Source organism: Falco naumanni, chromosome 4 (genome assembly GCF_017639655.2).
Source record: "Falco naumanni isolate bFalNau1 chromosome 4, bFalNau1.pat, whole genome shotgun sequence".
Classification (NCBI taxonomy): domain Eukaryota; kingdom Metazoa; phylum Chordata; class Aves; order Falconiformes; family Falconidae; genus Falco; species Falco naumanni.
The window spans coordinates 51,264,303-51,289,763 of record NC_054057.1 but is presented as its reverse complement, the minus strand read 5'-3'; the positions used below and the strand labels follow the sequence as shown (position 1 = coordinate 51,289,763).

The 25,461-nt window shown below is 39.8% G+C and overlaps 1 protein-coding gene across 3 annotated transcripts in view; it reads right to left on the bottom strand.

Moving 5' to 3' along the window:
* DIP2C (disco interacting protein 2 homolog C) overlaps window positions 1-25,461 on the bottom strand; it is a 325,277-nt gene that overhangs the window by 19,437 nt on the left and 280,379 nt on the right. For 2 of the 3 annotated variants that reach the window (XM_040592066.1, XM_040592064.1), the window contains 4 exons: window positions 20,346-20,514; window positions 19,239-19,409; window positions 11,684-11,713; window positions 9,917-9,978 (listed from right to left, as the gene is read on the bottom strand). In XM_040592066.1, coding sequence (XP_040448000.1) covers window positions 9,917-9,978; window positions 11,684-11,713; window positions 19,239-19,409; window positions 20,346-20,514 — 432 coding nt within the window. The remainder of the gene's footprint in view (window positions 1-9,916; window positions 9,979-11,683; window positions 11,714-19,238; window positions 19,410-20,345; window positions 20,515-25,461) is intronic. The other variant, XM_040592065.1, reaches the window with a different exon arrangement.

Below are 25,461 nucleotides of genomic sequence, written 5' to 3'. Positions count from 1 at the left end.
CTTTTTCTATTTCATAATCATCTTTATCTTCCTAGTTCTAATCGAGAAAAAAAGAGACTCCACACACAGGGAAAACTTTCATGATAACAGACTTGGGATCTGAAAACATCTGCATCTAATTGAATTAGCTTATATGGTGTTAAAAAATGATGGAAACAATTTTATCTTCCTTGACACAATATTCATATTCTACATTCACACAATGTAATCAAAGGTGGAATTTCTGAAATCAACTCATCCTCTTTCACTTGCCCTCCTGTCTTGCTGTAACCTTCAGAATTCACCCTGCATTTCTTGGGAAGAACTGGCAGAAAGTTTCCTCTCCTTAACAAGCACCAGAGACATTTCCTTTGCATGGCAAACTTCAACACACAGAGCTGTTTTTTCAGTTGAAATAAAACTGCAGATTACCACTCTGAAGAAAAGGTCAGCGGTGCCAGGAGCAGCAGTGCCTGGTACACCTGAAGGGACTGAAAAGGAACTGTCCTTTTCCCAGGGGACTTACTGGGAACCCTGGCTGAGCTTCACAAGACTCTTCACATAGGTAAGCTCATCTTCTGCAAACAGACACTTAGTATATGCAATATTAAGGATATGTGAAGCTTGAAGCAACATATTAAGAGCTATTGAAGAGAGCTATTTAAGAGCGTATTACACCTCTAACCAATTTAGTGTTGGATCCTTATATAAATATAGGATGCTTTTACTGTTTTTCAGGGCCCTCCTTCCCAGCCATAACCATTCAGTATTCCTACAGCCAGAGACTCCACTGCCAACAGGAGCCAAACAAGTGCCTGAGGCTAGCAAAGCTGGAGTGGGTCTCCAAGGTGGCAGAGCCCTTTTCCCAGGGGTAACCGCCAGCACAGCACCCTCTGTTGAATTATTTGTTGCAAAAAACTGCCAGCATGTGGGACAGAAAAGGTCCTGTCCTTCTGCAGAGGCTGGCAAGAGAAAAGGGGAAAGGAAAGAGGGAAGTTTAGGAAGCTCCATCTCCTACACCACACCACAGCGTGCGGCTGGGTCTGGCAGAAGCTACAAAAGCTCACTCCAAATTTTACATGTATTCATTCAACATTTTCCTTCCAGAGCAGATGTCTCCATTGTGAAATGCACTCTAAGGTAGCAGTATGGGAAAGCAGCACTGTTTCCTCCACTACTGAAACAGTAAACGTACTCTATGTTGATCACTGTCGGCATTTTAAAGAATCACTGTTTAGTGCTCCATTAGTGGTATCTACCAAAATGAGGGAAACAAAGCAAATTATGCTTCAGCATACACTACCTGCAAAAATCAATTACATAAGACAATTTAACTGTAAAGAAAATGAAATAATGAAAATTCCAGGTTTTTTTAAGACATTCCTGTATGGTTAGACTCATGGCAGACTCTGGGAAGAGAAAGAAAGAAGAATGGGAATAACTTTATATATATATATGGGGGAAAAAAAGGAAGATTTTCTAATACATCTTCCTCAGAAATGTAAGCAGCCAGCTTGCTTTATCAATTCCCAGCTTCTGTAAGGAGCATGACTGAAAGAGAAGGAACTATAACACCGAAGAAACGCAGTATATTCTGAAATGGGAAATCCCTTTTTAAAGAAACAGCATCAGACGTTCTTCAGGAATAAAAATGTTGGTGTATTTTAATAAGCTGAAATATTACTGGGAAATTTCAAACTGGTTTGTCAAAACAAACAAAAATTGATTTTCCATTTAGTTCTTCTACTCATGGCTGAAGAGTAACATGCACATGAATGACAATTGCAAACAATCAAACAAATGTCCAACTGCAGTCCGCTGACTTTCCTGGAAAGCTAGGGCTTTTTATTTTGCCTTTGTTTTTGTCTTACTTGGTACACATGACAGTATCCTCTTTCCCCTAAGCCCTCCAGGGAAATATAACTGGAATTTCTTGATTTGTAGTTAGAAGTATGCTAAACCACATCCTCTCTCAAAACCTGCACTCAGAGCCAACTCTCATTGTCCTGTTCCACTGAAATCATAATATTGTAATCCCTTGAAGATGACTTTATCAAGGAAGAAACAGACTTGTTTCAAGGGAGGAAATATTTCAGGAGCTAGTAGTCTTGCCTTAGCAAGCACAGAAATTTGCTTTGTAGGGCTCCCATCCCCCTAGTTTAATTTCACAGCTCAGACTGACTGGGACAAGAAGGGGTGACTTACTATCTGAAAGTCATTGGATGTTCATCCCTTTCTCCTGCCCTGGAATAAAAGTTGCTTTATGCCTGGAAACATGAAGCATCCTCACAAGCTCTTAAAACAGGTATATTTACAAATTTTGCTGTAACTCCGGATCCTCATACGTAAACAGTGCAATCCCTTAGATGTTATTTGCTCCTCTTCAGTTTCCCAGGTCATCAGCTTTGTCCCTAACCACTGACTATCCAGCACACAGAGGTTCAACAAGTCTCTTGGTTTGTCCCCTGACACAGGCAGGAACAGCAAGAGGGAATCTTTCCTCTAGACAGACTGGGACTTCTCCTCTAAGCCAGAACTGGAAGTGCTGACACGATGCTTATCAGCCCGAATTAACATTTTTTTCCTGGGAGATTTGTTTCCCATAGATCAGAAACAGCACCAAGGGGATTTCTGAGACAGCAGGATCTGCATGGCAGAAACAAAACAACGTTGCTACAAGGCCAAGGCTGTATCTCCTCCTGAGCAAAACCATGAAGAACGAGGAGGATTTTGCCAGTACCATGACAGCTTAAACTCACTAATGAGATTCTGCAAGTTAACGGGCAAAATGCCTGAAAGCCAGACGTTTCTACAGAGACACCTCAACATGAAGCTGCATCGTTACTTATCATACTTAAAACTCTGAGGGATTTCAGTTTTATTTTAAAGACCTCAACCCTTCCTCCTCTCAACTGAGCTGCCTCTTCTACTGACTTCACAGCAGTGAAAGTCTTCTCATTTTTCCATGGGAAACCTGTTTCTGTGATAACAGAAAAAAAAACCCCAAACCGCTAAAGCAATAGATAGTCAAGAAAAAAAAGCATGGGTGATGTCTGAAACTTGGAATTGGAGGCACCCAGATGAGAAGATCCTCAAAGCTGGGGATGACCAGAATGGCACTGCTGGAGGTAGCACCTGACAATTCAATTTGTAAACAAGCTTACTACATATAAAGCACTCACCGGTGGCTTTCTGAGGCCAGTGACTTGTGAGGTTTATGTTTTGACCAGTTTCCCAGGCATATAGCACTTCAAACCTCAAAATACTCTACACACTTTGCCTACTGAATCTTACCACAAGGGAGAAGATGGCTGGGTGTCAAAGGGGGCAACAGTAGATTTTAACTACCCTTCTGGATCCCACACAGAGTGAATAATTGAGGCCTGGTATTTTCTTTAACCTGCAGCTGGGCTCTGTATGCCGTAACTCATTACAAGAGCTGGAAAAAGCACTGCTCCCCAGAGCATCAGGGAGCACTCTTCGAAGCTCCTCTTTCGCTACCGTTGGAAAACGGCTTTCAAGTATGATTAAGCAAATGAAGTTTCACAAAAGGTAACTATTTCACTGTCACTTGCCATTAGCGTGTCTCCTTCAGACGTATCTCCCCCCAGTTTCTTTTCCCTACTACGTGACTATAAAATGGTTATCCTCCATGCTGTGACTGTACTACAGAGCACTGCTACGGCTATGGCTTAGATAATAATTTACCTAAATAGCTTTTCTTTACCTAGTAACCCTATAATAAGAGTATTTTTCAAACTAGATGGAGTAGAAGTGTTTGACAATTAGGAAAAAACCTCCCACGGCTTTGTTGCTTGGTATTACCCAAAACAAAAAAATATATACAACATGAACGTTTCAGTAAAATATGGAGAAGGATAAACATTTGACAGCCAGAATAAAAGGCTATTTTTCTTTTCCTGCATGAAGTCTGAAATGCTGAAATATATTAAAATGAAGCCAAAGCCTTAACTCATTCCTTTTGATAGAGTCTGCATTTGAGACTGGGCTCAGAATATAAGCAATCTATATAAATAAATCCGAAGTAACTGTTTTCACATATGTTTGAAATGCTGCAAGTGTGCCCTTCTTTTCTTGGGGAATGTGATTCAGAATTTCCAACCTCTGAAATCACCTTTGTCAAGGAGACAACGTCTCAGCAAGTCTGACGAAGTTCAAAGATCCCTGAATACCCCCGAAGATCAAAACAAAAAAGAAGATTTAGCACAACATACAAGTGACTTCCTAATAAATCAAGTCTGCTAATGACATAAATATATACAAGGGGTACTTTTTTGTAAGAGAGACACTAATCTGCATCACTCCAAGAAGATGCCAGTGATCGCATAAGAAGAGAAGACACCTATTTGTACAGCTCCGCAAACTGTTTCTTTAATAAATACAGGAGGTAATCAGGTTAAAATAATTGTTCTAATGATGGAGTGGGAGTATTTCAATGAGAGACTATGGATACCACAAGCCACCCACTGAATGACAGCCAGACTAAAAAAACTAGTAACTTAAACCCAAATACATCTTGGTGCTTCTAGTCTCTTTGGCAATATCCCACACCTGGATCTGGCTCCCTGTCTGGTGCCAGCTGCCTCACCATGCCTGTGACCAAGAACCATCCAAGCAGCTCACCATAACATGTGGCTCAAAAGGAAATCTAGTAAACCACAGCGGGGTTTAATAAATTAAACTCTCAAGTTTTCTAACCCTATGGAAAAAACACAGGCTCAACTAGATGAAATTGAATAATTTAAATGATCATTTAATGCACCAATTATTTCACCAAAAGGAATACTGAAAGACAGGATAGGAAGGATATGAGAGGTAAGGGTGCCTGCATATATGAAACTACAGATGGCATCAAATAAAATTGAGAACATTGTTTACTAGCACAGGTTGAAAGTCTTCATCCTTCCCTAGTTTGGTACAGAATGTGGGTGTAGTTCAATAATCAGCTTAATCACAACTTGTAATCAAAATAAGGGGAAACTTTCTATTACAAATGCATGCAAAATGCTATCAAAATCTCCGTCAATACATACCTGACTTGATTAGTAGCGCTCTCCCCCTGGAAGTCTAAGCCTCCACTCTACCAGAGCTCCCAAGCTGTCACTCCCTGCTACTGAACAAGAGGACTCGTGCCATTCTTCCCTGCTTTTGGGGGTGGATATAGATTGACTTTGTTCCTTTTTACTTCTTTGTAATTTTAAAATAAATTCCAATATCAAAGCAGATCTTTTCTTGCCCAACTTAGGGAAGGACAATGATTTTCATAATTATTTTTTTTCTTTATGGGTAAGATTTTGTAATAGAAGAGAATATTAGAATGCAGGAGGATGTTTATCTTTACAAGATTTGCAGGAACTTTCAACTTTAGGGGATCAATGATCTTTCTCAGCCATCACCAGATGGATCCTTCAGCTCACTAATTAAAACTTCTGAGGAAATCCTCTATACAACATCTTAAATGTGAAAGATACAGAAATGCAGAAAAAAATGCCTATGTTAAAATTTTGAGCAAAAATTCAAAGTCAAAATATTGTAACATTTTAAATGACATTTTATTTCTTATTCATACCAGCTTAGTTTCAAATTTAAGGTAATTGCAGAATTTAAACTAGCAGGTTAAAACAGTAACATTTTGAAAAAAAATTGAATTATTCTTAAAAAATATGTTTTAGAATATTTGCAAATATATTGAGACATTTGAAATTCAAGCCTGACCTGCTGAAGAACACTTAAAAAATATTTTTGCCTGTCTATGAGAAAGGAAGATTTATTTTGGAATAAATGAGGTCTATTCTCAGTTTGATGAAGTGGTTTGTTTTGCCAATAAATAATTTTTCTACCAAGAACTAACCTGCTGTTAAGAATGAGGAGGCTGTGGCATTTGTATGCTATTATCAGATGTATTTTTTGTTGGACACTTTTAATTTTATAAGCACACGTGCATATTGTTTTGTAACACCCTGGATAAATGGGATGCTTGGGTTTTAGATTTACATCTTTACTGCTACAAAAGCATGTAAGTGTTATAAAAGCCAACATCTTTCAAGTATATGGTGTTTTGGTATGATGAGAAAAGAGGCTCACTCTCTCTCCTTTTTATCTTCCAAGCACTTCTCAGCTTTTAGCATATTTAGGTGCCTTGTGTTTAACCACCTGAAAAGCTCTCTGAGGAGAACATCACTGGTCTAAAATGATGATGGATCTGAAAACCAGCAGTTTAGGCAGCAGGACAAGAATATGAATATATTCATTCTATTTCTTTTTCCTTTTTAGGGGGAGGGGATAAAGTTCTTTTCCCAAAGGCAGCAGCAGAGAAATGCAGCCAACAACCTGACAGGGTGCTCATGCCTGGTGTTTTGTTGCATTTGTCCTCCCTGCAGATGCACTCAGGCACATCTACATGACCTGAGTTGCACGGTGAGTCAGCAACTGGGACCAGCCATGCTGTGCCGGCACAGCCTGCTGTGCACCAGCTCACGTGTGGTGAAGCATTAATCCACCTGTTTTGCCTTTTGGGTCTGAGTTAACCTCTCTAAACAGCACGTCAGCCACTTGGTGCCAACTCAGGAGTCTCCTGTTTTTTTTATTCAACAGCCCAGGTGAGACTTGACTGTCTTTGCTCACTCTTTCTCGGCCATCCTGGGGATACTCTGATTTTTAGAAAATCAATGAGATGCCAAGTACAATACTGATGTACTGTCACCAAGAGCAAGCCAGAGTTGTATACTCCTGCTATTAGGATGTTACTCAGTTTCCAAAAAGAGGTGTCTAACACCACATGAGATAGCACAGGGTGCCTGGACATCTCATTAGTGCTAGCAAACACAACACGAGCTCTATGGGAGACCCTGCTGCAGTAGGTGTAGCATCTAAAACAGCACTGATGCTTGCAGTTAGGCAATCACATCTCTTCCTGGTATCGTAACTGATGCCAGCCACTGATGGAGTGGTTGCATCCCTGGCACAAGTTTCCTAAATCTCCAGGTGAGCCCGGCCCCAGCCATTTCCCTCAGCTGACAACTACAGCCAGAGCTGCAGAGTCCCAGCAGCTAAACCAGTGGGCTGGTGGCTCAAAACCACACAGAGGCACACAAAAAAGGTGTTTGAGAACCTTCAACCTGACCTAAGAAGCAAACCATCCAAATAATGTGAAAGCTGGGAGGACATGTCTAGTTTGGTTGATGGACCACCCCTAGATCTCTACCCAAATCACACATCACACAGGCATTTTGATCTAAACTCCTACCAAGCAACATTTTTGTAAGCTGTGAATTGTGCACAAATGTCCAGATGAGCTTGAAATAGTTGTATTCAAACTAATTATTAATTTTTATAGATGTAAACAGGATCTGAATAATCTCAGAAAGATGAACTACAGCTGCTTTTGCAGCAACTAGGAAGTCTTATCATGGCAACTAAAAAAAATAATAATAATGTTCAGTCTTTTCCAAATTCTGGAAAATATCTTCTAAAATACAAAATCTGAAAAAAAAGATTCTCACACTTTTTATGTTGTTGGGGGACTGGCTGACCTGCAAAGACTCGTTGGGTTGTTACTATACAGTCTCACAGCTATGTACAGCAGTCTTTCAGTTACTGTTAAGCAATAGTGACATTCAGTTCCATAAAAACGGTTAGAAACAGCAAGTGTGATGACACTATGTCAAATAAAATTGTTTTCTCACCTAATTTATGACCCATGAATCTAATTCCAAATTCCACAGGACTGAGTAAATGAGGCATGGCTTTAATCCATAAAACTAAAATCTACATTACCACAATCTGAGAAACCAACTCTAAAGATCATCTTCCGTGCTCTGTAGAACTAGTCAGTAAATATAACTAATATACTACCAAGTCTGATCCTGATAACAATGTCTACTTCTTAATGACATGACAAAGGCAGAGAAATAGTATGCCCATGATTTATGCAGCTTTTATTAACAGTAAATCTTATTTCCTCTATATATATACGATTGTATTGTTTATAATTTTTATTAACTGTGAATGTTATGTTCTCTTTCTGTATATGTTTCTAAATACTTACCTTCCAATGAATAGTCTATAAGTGTCTTTCTCCTCTCAGAAAAAATAATTTCAAATAAGGAATTAATCTACATTTGCTTTTTTCTTTCCCCTCTATAGCTACAGCTTTATTTTTAGTAATTCATTAGCTCTTTCTCCTGCACTTGAATGATGCTTACATGTATCTATCTACATTGTGCTCAACTTAAACTATTTCAGAGCTCTTAGATTAGAGCAAACACTATGGGTAAATAAGTCTTACCTTACTGTGTCCATTAAAAAATAAACATTTGATTTCTAAAGTTAGAAATAAACATTTGATTTCCAAAGTTAGTCATGTAAGCTTCCTTCCTCACCAATAAAGAAATAAAACTACCTTAAAGGTCAATTCCTCCCATGCTGGTGCATGTCTGAGATAGCTGCAATACACTGGTGGGGTGTGTGCCTCTCCCGTGACTGCCGAAGGAGCCTGGCAGACCACTTCAGGCTGGATGAGATCTGTTCTGGTCACAGGGTTTGCTCCGCTCTTAGGTAATAATATGCTCCACTTCTCATTTCTTTTTTACAACATAAATCTTTCAACTTCTCAAGTAAATCTCCTTTTGAAAGTGCAGTGCAGAGATGGTAGGCTTACATAACGATAACACCTTTTTACAAAAAAAAGGCCTTTATTTTGCTTGGTTGAGTATGAGCATGGACTGTGCTGTACACAGCAGCCCTTGCAGTTGCTTGGCCAGGAAGACCAAGTTTTCTATGGCTGGGTTATGCAGACAGTAGCATCCCAAAGGATGGATCAGACATAAGCATTATTGTTGGTAACATTGTGTGCAAAGGAATAAAGAAATGGTGAAAGTCAAGTATCTTGCAGTTCCTTTCCTCCATCTGCCAAACTCCACGTGCTAGAAGAAAATAACTGTATGTGTATGTGACTTAACTATCCAGAGGATAATCTGGGCCTGCAGTGCCCTGAGGTCTGCACCCTGCAAGCTGAGCCGGTCATTTTGATATAGCTAAAGTTGGTATTCACCTAAGGGGGACAAATTCTCTGTTAAGCTTTTAAGAAGGATGAAAGAAAAAGAACAAAAAAAAAAGAAAAAGAAAAAAAAAAAGGAAAAAAACACCCCTATTTGAATAATGTTTTTTTTAAAAGAACCAGGACTGTTGAACACTGTCAATTAATGTTCACCTTTTCCAGAGTTAACAGAAAATATTTTGTTTTGTTAAAATTTTGTAAAGAGACTACTTGCTGGCCTTTTGACCAGAGTACTGGAAAACTGAATTGTATGTGAATGGGTATTTTCTAAAATAACACCTAAAATCAGAAGTTTCCCTCCAACTTTAAGATTTCAGACATCTCCTTAATGTTCTCGCTTCTTGTATATTTATCTAACATTAAAGACAGAACTTGAAAATACCCACAGTTACAGAATGTGGTTGCTCACAACGGCTGAAGCTGACAGTCTATTCCCTCATAGTCTTGCAGCATTAAGAATTGCAGCAAAATTCCCCCATGGTATCCCCACTGGCTAACAACCACCAGCCCAGGGGAAACACCTCTGTGCAGCTAAAAGGCCCAACGGGACTCCATTTCTTAGGGACCAGCTGGGTTGCACCCCCAGAATACCAGCATCATGAAATCCTGAAGGCAATAAAAGCAGGGCATCTTCTTAGTCACTGCAGCGCTGATGTCAGATGCTTCAGTTTTATCAATGGTAAAATTAATTAAGCAACTAATAAAAATGTCTATGTCTGCTGGCTGGTAGGAGTTAGCACAAATTATTAATGAGGATTACAAAGGTTTTCAGGGACCGTGAAGTTTGCTGAAGTAGCTTTCTTGCTAGTAACTCTGATAATTGTGTGTATTAGAGAAAAAGAAAAAGGTGGTTCCGACCTGTCATGCCTCAGTGCCCTCATATCAACATACACTGTGGTGGGATCTGGTCCAGATGTTCCCTGTAAACAACAACATCAGCTAATGAGAACCTGAAGGCTGGGAAGAGGAAAGAATTTTACCCCCCCCCCAATAACTGAATGTTCATTTCACTGCTAATTATGCTAATCAAATGACAAGTTATATTTAAGCTCTTCATCAAACAAAGCTCAGCTTTTACAGAATCAGAAAGAGCACTGGAAAACATACCTACCGTCAGGTACTCGTTACCTCGGGGATCGGAAAAACATCAAGCGGTCATACTACTTAATCAAACACATGTCAACATAGGTTTCATTTGCTACAGAAGGCCAAGTAATCAGGACGTGGATAGATACAAAAAATGTTAAACACGTTTTGCCATATAAAGGAAGGCTGAAAATGCTGAGGAGACACAGTTTAATGGCAGAAGCACATGGACAGGAATGTGAAGCATGGTTTACTGAGAGTCTTCCATACATGCAACAGAGAATATACTTGAAGCTAAAGATAGTCAAGGTAGCACGCATGACACGAATCAATGTGGACTGAAAGTCTGTAAGCAATTATTCTGATCCTTTCCAGTCTTCCACTGCATAATTTACATCCTTGCTTTATGTCACAATATTTAGTTACTTGAGAAGCAGTAGACTAATTTTAGTTTCCTTTCATGCAGAGATGATAAGAGTCTTCTAGGCCTTTCCACCCACAGCTTTGCTGCAGTTTTGTAACCTGCTATGATCTTCCCTTATCCAAAACTTCAAATTCATCACCACTGAACATCATGTGAATTCCCAATGCTCTAGTCTAGGGCTCTTTTCTCGGCTGCATACCTCACGTCACTGCTAAGCAGAAAGCTACAAGAAAAGCATAGCTTCATTTTCAAACACTGGAACTTTGGAAATTTTCTTTTCAGCAGATAAATTCACCTAACCTTTGTAATCTACAGGTGCAGGAACTCCTTTATCAGTTATTTAGATGTTTACTACTTGAAACAGCAGGCAACGTCAACTCCCAATGATTTCTGTCCCATTTGCCATATATTATAGAGTATAATTCTTCATATTAGGAAGGTCTAGGGCTAAACTTTGCATTTCTGCAATGCTGGCTCCTAGTTCCACTGTTTTTTGGAGCACTAAAAATTGTGATGGAGTTCCACAAATGGATAATTTTTGTATCTAAAGGGGAAAAGAATTAGCATTACCAATTGATACTTACTGTACAGATACTGATAGTGACCCACCACCAGAGGAGAAAAAGAGTAATAGAGCTGCACATGCATGTTAGCCTCTTTAGCTTGTTATACACAATACAAGATACAATATCCTCTCTAACTATTAACGACACAATTTTCAGTCTACTAGTAAACTCAGCAGTGTAACAGACTAGTGCTGAGTGGAGAACTTATTTGAAATATATGCAACATTAAAAAAAACCACCAAAATCAAGAAACGATTGGTTATCTTCAAAAATAAAACTAAACCTGAATTGATTAATAAAATAATGAAAACAGTCATGTTTGAAAATCAAAGACAATCACTATAGCATTTGTTATTTTCAGTGTGAATGAAATAGTTACAACAGACAGCTAATATCTGATGAAACCTGCATCCAGATACAGCTATACCGGACTTGTTTACAATTTCATAGAAGGATCTGAAAATCCCCAAATCTCCAGACTCAATTTCTAGTCTGTCCCACTGTTGGAAGCTGATAGGTGGGTATTGAGGGAACATGAAAATCCCCTACCTGCTCAGCCAGCTTCCCCAGCCTGTGAGGCTATAGCAGCAGGAATAGCAGGGATGAGGAAGAGAAGGAAAGAAGGTAACACAAGACAAAAATAATAATAAAAAAATGGGAATGAAGGGTGGGAGAAAAAAAAAGAAGAGGAGAATGCAAAAAGCAGGGAGTAAAATAAAAAGAAAAACAATGTCAAATACAGGAATCTTACAAATTAACCATTATACCATTAAAGGTTAAAAAAAGTAAAAAATGAGGTGTCAACATTTTAGTAGAGCAACAGAAGAGACAGCTGTAGACTGCTAATCTTGGACAGACTTAAATGGTTTTAGGACACTACAGACAATGTTGTTAGTGGAAAACATGTGTCTAGCATACTGATATATTTTTGTTTGTTTGTTTTGGTGAAGAAGTCAGTAAACATTATGGCCCTGTTATTTTAATGAACATCCACTGAGGCAGGGGTTCCAGGTATGCCATTTCACTACTAAAAGAAGTTTGTAAGCAATGTCCTCTGGAAATGAAAAGTAAGCTTTCCTTTTGGAAAAACAAAATATTAGTACACAATGAAGAAAGATACTTACACCTTGCTTCATACAGATTAACCTGCTCCTAAAGTGAAATAAAATCAAGGCTTCATGCACAACCTAACTACTAGAAGACCCTAAGTAAACAGAGTAACTTCATAGTTCATAGTTCAGTAACTCTTCATTCTTAGCCTATTTGTGTTGATAAATGGTGTAATGCATGTAAAGAACAGTAAAATTAAAAGCTGATGAAACCCCATCAGTTCTGTACCATGATCGATAACACAACAAAGAGACAAAATACAGTGGTGACTAATCCTAACCTGCTACTGTCACATGGAGCATCTAACACCAGATGGCTGCAGTGGGGCTTGCCCTACAACTTGTGAAAATACACAGCTCCGAGACTACTGCTATCCCACATCCCTCTTACCAAACTTCTGAATTCCAGCGAAGTTAAAGACTACAGGAAGCTGCCAGAGCAGCATCTTAAAATAGGTTTATTTTTGATGTGGGGGAAGATGAAGCATTTAAGAAAATAGGATGGATCTGCTTATTAAAATTGATGCCCCAAAATAGAAATATTACTAATAATCCAGGCAGAACGCTGCAGTGTAACTGCAAGAAAGCAGAATTGCTGAAATCCGTGAGTGATATAATCATTGCCTGTGACCATACTGCAGGTCTGGAGAGGACTTTGAGAGCACCAGAGCCTCATACAGCTTTTCCCTAAGGAAGGACTTGAGAAACAGCAGTTGAAGCCTCAGCACCGTCCTTCTGCAGCCAGCTGCAGCTGAGATGCTTTGAAAGTGTTTCAAAAGAAGCTGTCGTAGCCAAGCCCAGACTGACTGACTCTATTTGCCTGTGCACATTTATTTTGCGAGACAGAGATAGAGAGCATCTGGAAAGCTGCTAATAGTTAAAAAACGACACAACTTCTGTTCTATCTGAAACTTACTAAGGACATGCCAGGTAGTGTTCAAGGAAATAAAATGGGCCAAACATAATTTTCTGTTTGCAAACAGGTGCATCATAAAGTCACATCACTTGGACTAAATAAATAAATCTCCTGCCCATGCATAGGCTGCCACCACTGAACCAGCCCTGGTCTGTGCAAACCTCTGTAACACGCCAGGCTTTTATTTTCTGGGAAAACCCTGCAGGTCAACACTGCATGGAGAACCACCCCAACAAGTCAGCAGTACGGACGACTGTGCCAGCACTCAGCCTGTACCTAATTTCCACTGAAGTCAAAGGCCAAGCTGCATGCTCTCCCCTGCTTCCCTCCCCATGGTTAAAAAACAGGAACTAGGCAATCAGAAGTCCTAAGAATTTAAAAAACCTGTTGTTTTGGGTTTTGTTTTGCTATCTAAGGATGTGGCCTCAGTGTTTGCCCTGAGTGTGCTTCTGCTCCAGTGATGCCCAGAAATGGAATTTTTGATGCACACTTAACGATCTCATGTACGCAAGCACAGCAGCTGGAGCTGTGAAAAGAACTTCATGGCATGACTCATAGTAAAGGTGGGAAAACACAGAATGTGAGGGAACTCATCCAGAGCTGTACTGTATTGCGAAGTGTGAATCATACTGCTGATAAAGTGCATGGTCTCCTGCTGCACTCTTCACAGAGCGATCCCTTATTACTTTTAATATGGAAGATCCTCAAAAAGTGTGATCTATCACTAAGTAAAAAGAAACATTAACTGTATGCTTTGGTAGACAGTGAGGAAAGGATTTATTTCATATAACTTCAGCCATCAAAGAAGTAAGTGTGCAGTACAAGGTAGGAAGTATCTCCTGATGGTGATGGGACAAGATGGACACCTGAGACAGGCTGGAAGAAGCTCTCTCTTGAAGTACTTCGATTCTATTGACTATGGATGGATATTGGATAACCCACTTAGCCTTGCTGTCTCACGTAAAAAAGGTGACATAAAAGAAGCAAGATGAAGCCTGCCCTCCTGCCATAGCTTGGGCAGATTTGTTAGTATATTTTCAGGGTTAACTAAGGAAAATGAACAACTTCTAGAATTTCTCCTCAACTGGAATTGAGTAGCAGGTTGAATAAAATGAAAATATTTATTTCAAGTGTTTAAATGGAAATTAGATAAAATCCTAGAGAACCATCTGTGCTGTTGCTGTTGTAAGAAACAGGCTACTTTTCATATCTACTTTTCTCTCTCTCTTGAGAATACTAAGATGCTAGGTAATGAGAATTAAAATACGCTGGATGCAATCTTTTCATCTCAGAAATCCCTGGATCATTATCTGTGACTATACAGCCATAAAAGGTCAGATATTAATGGTATTTAAGTACCTAAAGATGGAGAAAATTATTTATTTTCAGAAGCACACGTCTAAAAACCTAGTCCAAAATGACTACATCAAAAGAAACATAGGAAATTTGCTCTGAATTTCAGACGAAATGAACAGAAATGGCAATGCATTAGGCTGTCAGTGATCTTAACGCTGAAATTAAGATCATTTGGTAGACTAACGCTGTTTTGTACTAAAGGAATTATCACAATTATTTCCTTTTAAAAGTAACCTTCAATGAAACATCAAATTCTGCTAGAAAGTTTTTAGACACACACACTCAGACACACAGACACATACATCTCCCTCCATCCCCCCTTCTTCTTGGAAGGAGGAACAACAGTGAAAGCTTTTTGGAAAAATCAGGATACCTTCCCCTTGTAAACACTTGACTCTTAAGTTTGTCCAAAAAACTGGAAATCAAGTGAAGAAGTTATCAAAGATCACATCAAAGTTGCATTAGAGGCAGTCCATAAAGAAAAAGCCTGGGTAGGTTTTTTGCTGGTGTCAATAGCTGAATACTGAGATATGTTTAGAAAGGTGATTAGTAGGATACGTATTTTAGAAAGACCGTAGAATAGACTGGATCACAGTTATCCCTATTCCAGGAACCACATGCTGATCTCATGGATGACAAAACTTGTAAGAAAAAAAGCAAAGGCAGATGTTGTTGACTCAAACATCTTCATAAGTATTTTAATTGCAGTGTGAAGCATCTAGAAATCATGACCCATTTCTGGAACATATTGGAGACAATGCTAATTTCAAGAACATTGTTGATCAAGGATTAAAATTCATTCTGTTCCTCAGCCCACAAGCTATTCTGGAATATCACTAGCCATAAACTTCCAGACAGTCTGGAAAGAGCTTTCAGTCTAATTCAGTATCCAGTCTTTGGCAGTGTCTAATACCAGATGCTTCAAAGGATGCAATCCTGTATCTTTATATTCTCTATCAAAATGACGTATTTTGTGGTGATGCTTGTAAGTAACATCTTTAGTAATTTTTCAAACCTCTTTAAAACTTGCCAAACTACCCTCGGCTTAAATGCTTCAAAAATCATTCTGCTTGGAAGGGTAATGTTACTAAATATAGCGTGTTCTGAAATGGCTTTTCTTCATTCCAGCCACACCATTCTTTAGACAGTGTATGGCTCTTAGTTTGTCCAAGTTTTACTAAGACGCAACATATTAGTAGATCTCAATGAAGCCCAATACAAAGAGATATGATCAGCCAGGCTGTTAATCACCCCACTCAAGGCTTTCATCCTGTCTTGTTCTGAAATTCATAGTCAGTATCATTAATAATATTCTTTCAGAGAGTTATCCACTTTTACAGTTTGATTCAATAACTCCAGAATTTCTGTAAAGAACCATCTAAGAAGCAAACGCCAGCTAAGTAGTTAACACAATCAAAAGGCAGATATACCTAGTCAAGCAAAAATCCAGCCTAACTCCATGCTGACTACAACTTCCAGTTTCTCTGAGTGTACTCAGCTCTCCTGCATGTTTGTAGTGGGCTGACCAAGACAGCAGTAAGTACCCACCCAGATGCTCACTCCCTCCCCTCCCAGCAGGAGAGGGGAGAGCAAAAGCGAGAAAACCCATGGGTCAAGATGAAGACAGTTTAATGAGTGAAGGAAAGAGAAAAAAACCCTAGGTGATGCAAAAGCAATTACTCACCACCTCCCACAAGCAGAACAGTGCCCAGCCAGTCTCTGAGCAATGGCTACTTTGGAAGACCAATCCCCCCTGTTTAATGCTGAGCATGACATTATATAGTATGGGTATCTCAGGTCAGCTTGGAACAGTTTTCCTGGCTGTGTCCTCTCCCAACCTCTTGCTCTCCCCCAGCCTACTTGCTAGGGGCAGTGGGGTGGTGGTGCAGTGGGCAGAGTGAGAAATGGGAAAAGCCTTGATGCTGTGCAGCACTGTTCAGCAATAGCCAAACCACTGGTGTGCTATCAACATTGTTTCAGTCACAAATCCAAAACACATCTCCTACAGGCTGCTACCAAAAAAGTTAACTCCATCCCAGGCAGACCCAGTACAGTACTACTTCCAAGGCCGCATGCTCGAGCACTGAACTGGCTTACTGCTGCTTAGTGTCATTCCCTGGTTTTATTATTTGTCCTGAATAAATGACTTGATCTCGTAAATGAAGCAACCACCACAAACAGTCCAGAGATCACTGCAACCCTGAAACGGAGATTTTCATTAGTGGCAAGCAAACTTTTGCGGCTAATTTTTCCTTTTTGTCTACAGCATCCTTCATGTCTGGTCTCCCCAAAGACCAGAAGCCAGAGAAGTTCAGTTATATGTCAGTAGCTGCACCACAGCTGCAGGGGTGGGCTGGTGGGCCCCATCCTGATCTGTCAGCGAAGTCAGAGCAGTGGATGTATGCTATCACTTCCCTCCTTCCCCTCCTCTGTAAGAGACATCCCATCATCCCATGGGCACTTCACAGTGTCTAAAGATACAGGAGCAAATTAGACAAGGATTGTTACCAAGTAACCAGCTCATCTCTTTCTCCTCTGTTTTCTACTTGAGGGAAAGTGGTGTCCTTGTTGCCTGCTGTGCCTGTCCCAGCCAAGGGTTTAAGCTTGGTTAGGTTGCTGACTGGGTAAGCAGACCAACCTGCACCTGCTAACTGGCCTAAACTGGCACCATCCAAACTGTGCCGCCTCATGGGGGGGGTGCCTAAAGATTTCCTAGATGTTTTCCGAGTTGTCCTCTCTGCCTTGTCATCACTCAGGACTCTAGATATGGAAAAAGAAATAGAGGCCTGTATTCTTGCAAAGAAATTCAGCAGGAGAGATTTCAAAGCCTCAGTCAGTACTTTTTGTATCAAATCCATGACAGAAATACAAGGGAAGATACTGCTTGGGTTCATACATGTTTAAACTACAAGATGCATTTTTCTCTCATAACTATAAAATTTCATTAGGGTAAAACTGTTTTGAAGGATTCAAGTGCCATTTTTGAGACTACAGGAGATTTTCTTAAATTTTTATTATTGGAGAATGTTTATGACAGCAGTTACAGAATGTCAAACTAAAGAACTCTACCTCTGGGACACAGAATGACTTTTAACCCTGCTAAGCTTTGCCTTGTCATATGTTTGATAATAATAATTAAAGTCACCCTGGGCTGAAGGGATACTCTGCTGGTAGTCAGAGAGGAAGCAAGCAGTCCTGGAGACGTGGCATAACTCCTGTATTCATATTCTGGTAACACGCTGAACTACAAGGTCACTTTTAGACAAGGTCTGATGAAAGCCAGGATTCTTTAGTGATGTCGAACAGGGCAAGAGGCTAAGACAAGCATAACATACAGACATATTGGTCTGTGCTGAACCCATAAGCTGTATTTGTCACATTTTTTTGATAAAATAAAAAGTCTTCACATTTACAATCAGGAAAAAAAAATAGCAAGTCACTTATTTGCAAAGTCACTGAGAAGATCTGTTCTGGCTTCCACACCTAAGCAATTATGCAGGTTACATGCATGAGAAATCCTTTAATGTGAACTAGGGGTAACTGCCAGATTTGAAGTGTGAGATGCACCATATAGAGTGCAGGCAAGTTCTGCACTGAGGAGACAGTGACTTTGAAGAGGTTAGAGACACGGTAGGTGACCAAATGGATATGGAACTTTATAGTCAATGTGGCTGCCAATGCAGAAGATGATCCTTGTGTTATTTAAAAAGATTATTAAGTCTGAAATCATATTACATCTAAGTAGGACACCTGTGGCATTATTGCAGGAATAGTACATGAATTCCTGATACCAGATTTAGACAGAAAGAGATCAGGAGTCATTAAAAGCAGACACAGATCAGGAAAGGCTGTCTTAAGATTCTTTATCTATTTATCAAAGACTAAGATGTGTATTAGAGTCATGATATGAGATCCTTTATTCTAGATTAGAAAAATGTAATAAAATAAAAAGTGATTGAATCTAATGTCAGATAAATTTAAACTAGAAATAAGGCAAAATTAATTAAAAATTGAACACCTTATAAAAAGGCAAGTTAATGTTCAGCACTTGAAGTTCTGAAAGATAAAATAATATACTGTAGATCAGCCTAAAACTATTTGCTTGGTGTAATCATCATTGGATGAAAACCTAGAGGGTATTCAGAAATTTGGACCAGAGAGCTACAGTGCTCCATCTGTCCTTAAAATCGTGACTCGATAAAGATTCCTGGAGAATGCAAGTTAAATCCTGCATTATTCCTGGGTACTTTCTTCCGATTAGTGGATTAAAACAGAATGGAAGTGATGTAGCAAAACAATTTTCCATTGTAAAAGATAAACTGTGGGCAGAAAATATCTAGTTAATTAAATAATGGTTGGAATTATTTTATAAACAGAAGAAATCCATTTTGTAACATGCTAAATTAGCACTTGGAAACTGGATTTTACATTACATGACTAAATACTATTTTTCGAGCACAGAGTATGCATTCTGTCACTACCATGCACTTCTCTGAATTACTGTATTCACGGGCAGAATAAATGCTATGAGTGCAACATGAGAGGGATGAATAGTTGACAAAGTAACAGAAATTTACTACCTGTATATGCAAGAACATGAAGTACCACATGCATTTTTTTTAATATGTCTGTAACCAAGCAGCCAAAGGAAATACAATGAATGCTTTTTTCTGAAATCTGTTTTCTTAAAATAATTTTGAGCTTAAGGAGTGAAAAATCTTACCTGCAAACATATTGCCAGGTTAACTCTACAGCCAAGTGATGTGCTGACAGCCCGTGGATGGAGACCAAGGTCTTTAAATAATTTTGAAAATGACTGAGTAAGAGCTATCCGAGGTCGTTCTTCAGCCACTACTACACATGTCCGTACACGTGAAAGGTCCAGTCCCCTTGCCTAAAAAGAAGTTAAAATGTAACAAAAGCCACAAATGGACAGATTTAATGAAAAAGTTAGTAGTACTTAAGTGTATTGTGATTCAAGAGGAATAGCAGAATACAGGCCAAGGTGCCAGTATAATTTACAACTTTCCTGGACACCGGATGGCCAGATGACAGCCTAATAACTGTGGAAGAGCAGACATACCTGCTTGTCATCTCAGTGTTAGCACGTAGGAAGAGATGGGTATGCTAATTCTGAAGGGAGGCAATGCTATTTCCTAATATTAATTCAGAAAGCCAGTGAATAACAGCAAGCAGGAAGCAGTGTCTAGCCTTAGAAAAACTGATTAGGAAATTATTAAACGAGGATGGTTAAGGGCTGGAGACATTGTAAATATCAGTATCCTAAGATCTAATTTATTTCAGTAGCATACTGGAAATTCTAGATCATTTCATCAATGTAACTGGCCACGTGGCTTTTAATTCTGGGGGGGAAAACAATGCCCACCCCATACAATGACAATCCACTTAAAACAATACAGTACTTTTAATAAGTGATCATTGAACTACAGGGGCCAAAACCAAACTAGTACTTCATACAATCAAGGAATTCATAAAACATAATATTCAACATAATATTCTTCGGGTCTCTTGCACGTTTACAACTCTGTTTTCCAACACTTGCCTATCAACATAGGCTGCAACACAGAACAGAAAGCTTAGGTAAATAAAAGCCTTCCCTTGATGTTTAAAAGCCTCGGGATCTGTCAGAGACTGACTGATATTCGAGTATAGACTTTGGCACGGAATAACACAGGTTCTGCAGAAGCTGCCCTCGCCCTCTGATGCCTTTCTCTCGCTGCAGACATTTAGCACAGCCCTTCAGGGCAGGAAGGGCTCTCAAACCCCACCCTGCAGACGCCAGTTTGTGCAGGACAGCAGAATTACTCACCTTCAGTGACTCTGTTTGCGAACCGAGTCCCTTAGTACAAAGCTCCATGACTGAATAGGAACAAAAAGTGTCTCTCACTTTGTACTGACTCACGGCAAGAAGCCACAGAGCAGGATTTGTCTCCAGTTCTGAGGGGGGAATCAAAATAGACTGGTGTCCTGAATAAACGCTGTAAAGACACAAGATTCGTTAATGCATGCTAAATGCCCGCGCCCGCAGATGTTAATACAAGCTATGGGGTAGTAGAATACAAAGTTTATCACAGCGCTGGATGAACCATGTAAAGTCTCACAGTGCTCTACAGGTCCAGCAGTTTAACGTGAAGTTTAACTGGTTTTTGCTTCAGAGTCTACAAGGAATCATGAGGAATGCAGACAGAACATGCTCCTAAAATACTAATTTATTCAAAATGCCTGTAGACTTTGCTGTTAGAACTGTACTGAAGAGAGCAAAATAGCTTGGTTATTAATGGTGCTAATAAACAGTATTATAATATCAACAAAATTATGTGTTGCTGACAAATAATTAAGATTGGGCAATTACCATTTTAAGATACCTTGATTAGAAGAGTACTTGATTACTTAATATGGAAATAACCTCTCTCCTGCTGAGGCAAGCAAGACGTTTGCAATCACTTTCAAGGAGTAAATCTGGCCCCAATTTAACAATCCTTGTGGCTTCAGATTTCTTCTGTGGAAGTTTTATGAACTTTAAAAACCCAAATATACTACCTCTCTTGTTTACTGGATACCCTGTGAGTATATAAGTGTTAAGAAAAGACACTTATCAGGGTCCCTGAAGGAAACAATTCTGTCCGAGCTAATTTCCCTGGTACCAAAGATTGTCCCCAAGGGAAAAAAGTATTCCCAATTTGATTTTATTTCCCATGGGTCCTATGTTGTTCATTCATCTCAGACAGGCAGATTTACCATCAATTTTACAGTTCCTTCACATCTTAATTTGTGATTTGTAGCTATATCAAATCAGAATGGTCATAGCATAAAACCCCCAACACAGAAGTTCTGAAAAAGGACCATAAAGCCCCAGAGATTTATGATGCATATGGGAGAAATTAATTTGTGACTTGAAAACTTGAAATGCTGGCTTGGTAAAGTACAGCTGACGTTTCCAAATCCAAGTGCCCGAAGTAAGACACGAAATGGAACTTTAATTTCAGGAATACGAACATCTCTCTAACTAACACACTTTTGCAGTTCTTGAAGATATGTTGCACAACTAGCTTCCCTCTTTGGTGAGTGCTCCCACTCCTCCCCCAAACCCAGGTGAGAATGCTTTCAAAAGCTGTGCAATTTAGAACAAGGTTTGTGTGACCTGGATGCCTTTACTCGGTACAATAAAGGCATAAAAGGTGTACAAGTCCAGCCACAATGGCAGTTAATAATCCAAACAGTTTAGGTCTCCGCTGGAGTATGAGCCAGAGGTTGTCATGGAATATGTATGAACTACAGTTAAAATAATTTCATTTATCATACAATAAAAAATTTATCTTTGACTGCCTGTCCACATTTACACCACTCCTGGTGATTTATGACCAGTGACTTAGTACAAATTGATCTGTTCTCAATATGGCTGACATAACGACTATAGCGCAGGATGGTCAAATGAAGCATTATGCTTTTATGTTGCTTTTACAGAATCAGAATAAAGGATGACTGAACCCTGAGCATGTGCTTTATAAACATTTGAAAAAATATGTTGGCAAAGTTACCTACGCCTGCAAGGAGTATGCCCTGAGCTCAAGTGACAGATCAAACCCAGCTAGGGAGTAGCAACAGTTTATACTATAAATACTACTACACTCTTTCTTTCTCAGCCAATTCTATTAAATTTTTCAGAGAAGGCCGGAAGGTCTTAGTTCTTTGCAAATTTAAGGTTAGGGTCCCACAAAGAATCAAGGTGTGTGGTAAGTCTGGTAAATATCTAATTCTTACAAACAGGTAGCTGTAACCACTCGAGTAAGAACCTGGGATGGGCTGCAATCTGCATGAATATGGTACACAGAGATTCAGCATCAAAGCCTTCCCCCTGTCCCTGAACTCCTCTTGTTGATGCAACCAATAGCAGAAGAAAAAAAACCAACCAACTACAGAATAATAAACAAGCTGCCAGGGGATCAAATGTGGGAGAATTATTACTCAGAACCATATAAAGATCCCTTAAGTGCCACTTATTCAACATCCCAAAATAAAAACAAAATCAAAAGAACAAACTTTATCCCTGTACTGAAAAGTGCACACAAAAACTCCACAGTAATAAGGGAGGAAAAAGCTGTATTGCTTTTAGTAGAAAAAAAAGCAGATTTGATTCCAAGGAAATAGTCCAAAATGGTGGAATCTGAGAATATGGATTTATATCAAAGACAAATCTTTTCCCCCTCAGTAACACTAATGAGTGGGAGTGAACTGTCTACCTCTCTTGATCAGCTTGGGCTGGACAAGTAAGCAAGACGTTTGTATTTGCTTTTAACCTCCCACCAGCAGCTATGCAGCAAAGCATGAGGATCTGGGCAAAATAACCCCGTCTTCTCCAGACTGAGGGAAACAAACACCCTTACGATCAGACTTTGACTGAAAAATCACTCTGATTAGGCAGAAATAAATCAGATGTTGCTAGTACCTTTTCTGATCTTTATAATCCCTAAGAAATACTAAAGAGTCCAGAAAAACTGTAAAGCAGCAGAAAACATCTAGCAGGAAGGAAACTTTCTGTGGTGCAGAACCTCAGACGTGTGTTGCTCTTGTCCATAGTACATACATCTACAGAAAGATACCACGCCTGGAAACTTGATGACCAACACAGGCTTTGGCTACCAAGCTATGGTTTAATAAACCACGCTTATCAACTGATTTGCTAGAGCAGCTGGTGGAGCTAGAAGACCTACAAAGACATATGTCTGGGGTGAACGTGCCAGTTCCAGAGCTGAAGTGGTCTGCAGCACCCGGCTGCCACTATGTCAGTCATAACTTGGCTCACCTCCTTGAATCAACTCAGAAGCATTATGCAGGTTTTGTGAATCACTCCAAGCAACAAAATGTTCCTGGTAGCTGCACATCCTTGCAAATCCGCATATTTTATACTTCCATGTTGACCCCTGCAAAGCTGTATGTCACCAATGTTTTGGTGGAGAGAAGCTGAGGAAAAACAGCTACTCCCTTGTATAGCTGGTTGAAACATTCCTACAACTCTGGTGGTTTTGAATCACTGTTAGATGTTAGAGGGTGTTTGCTTAGTTTTAATGCCACCAACCAAGCAGAGGACCACACACCTGAACAGACTGCAGCTGTGGAAGGCTGCTTTGGAGATGCTGGATATAGCTAGATGTGGTCCCAATCCTACTGGAAATTCTGTCAGTGCTGCCTCTGTGTAATTCTAGGTATGGTAGAGATGTTTGGTAGGCACATCTAGGTATGGTACATTCTAGATATGGTAGAGTTAATCCCAAAACTGAGGCACTAAACAAATAGACAGTTACATCTCACCTTGAAACGTGACAGTCATCAAGAGATGATTAAGCTGTCAGCTTTGCTACTCTCATACTGCAAGCAACAAAACGATGGTGAACACTGTGGCATCAGGGGTGTCAGATGGGATATTAGGAAAAGTTGGGGGGTTAAATATAAATTGTAGAAGCTAAAATTACCATTCTGAAATTGCAGCTATATATGATATATTGGAGTAGGTGCAAGAATTCAGTTATATAAATATTGGGAAGGAACTGAAGCAAGATAGTTTCTTCCGTCACTGTAGAAACCTACTGTCACAAAAGTAACTCTGTCTCCTGACAGAAGTCTTGTAACAGGAGTAGACACAGTGCAGAACTGCAGAGACTAGCTGACAGACCTGGACATCTGTTTATCAGTCTCCACCATTTTTAGGAAATGCAAAAGGAGCAGACAAAAAAGACAAAAAAGGAGAGTGACTACAGAGCACCCCTGCATCATCTTGTCACGATGACATTTAGGATGCAGATGCAGAGTGAAATGCTGCGGTAGTTGAGGTGGGAGATCACCTTTTAGAAATGCTCTCTTCCTTTAGAGGACTGCAAAGCAATCGGGGGGAAAAAAGGGTATTCACATGGTGGACAAGTCTTGGATTTTGGCAATAAGTGAAGAGCCTTGTCTGCCTGCACTAAGCAAGGGCTGCCCAAGGACAGGAACACTCCAGTTAAATGCACCAGGATGTATTTTGGTATGACGGCACCATCTGATCACAACACCGGTATCACCGCCTGCCAGGCTGTTTTGGCAGTGTACCTGGAAGGACATCTTGGCACTTAACTGTTCCACTGAATCAAAGATTTACCCCATGCTGTGCTGACGCAGATTAACAGTCAAGTCTGAGGTTTTATTATAGTTCCAGAAATTTCAGCAGGGCAATAAATGCTGACAAATGGCAACTGCAATTTGCAATTGCATTCTGGCAGGCTGCTGACCTGCCACTGCCCTTACTTTTGGAGTCCTTCTCAGGTGGTATCAGCTGAATTCCCACTTAACTGCAGGAGGCAGGTAGGTACTGCTGAGTCTTGTAAGTATATGCATTTAGTTTCTGCATTTCTAGAGATAATACTTGGGATTTGGTGATGAGGGAGAGGTATGGGAACTGAGCAACTGGCAGAGCCCAAAATAGCTGAGTTGCCATGCCTATAATTCAAAGTCTGTGAAAAGAGTCTGCGTGCCGAGGAAACCTGAATGGGACTGAACAAAAGCCTTCACAATTAGCTGGACCAGACCTAGTATGAAGGACAGTAGAGGTCACAGAGCAGAGTATTTGTGCATATGTCTGCCCTAGGCTTCACAGGACTTGGGCCAAAATTAAATCTTCAGTTCTGCTGCAGACCCACTACACACACCAAAAAGGGGCTTTTGGAGAACACGTAAAGGACTTCGCACTACCTGCAGAATCCAAGATGTGCAGCTGGCATACAGTGCACTAGCAGCAAGACTGAACACGGTAAGCGGACAAGCAACCAGTACTGAAGAGACACAGGTATCTCACAAAGAAGTTTAACTAATGCACAGTGAAAGACATTATTGCATCAGGCACGCAGATTTTCCCCAAAAGGAAAAGATCTCACCCATAAATCTTGATAGGCTTC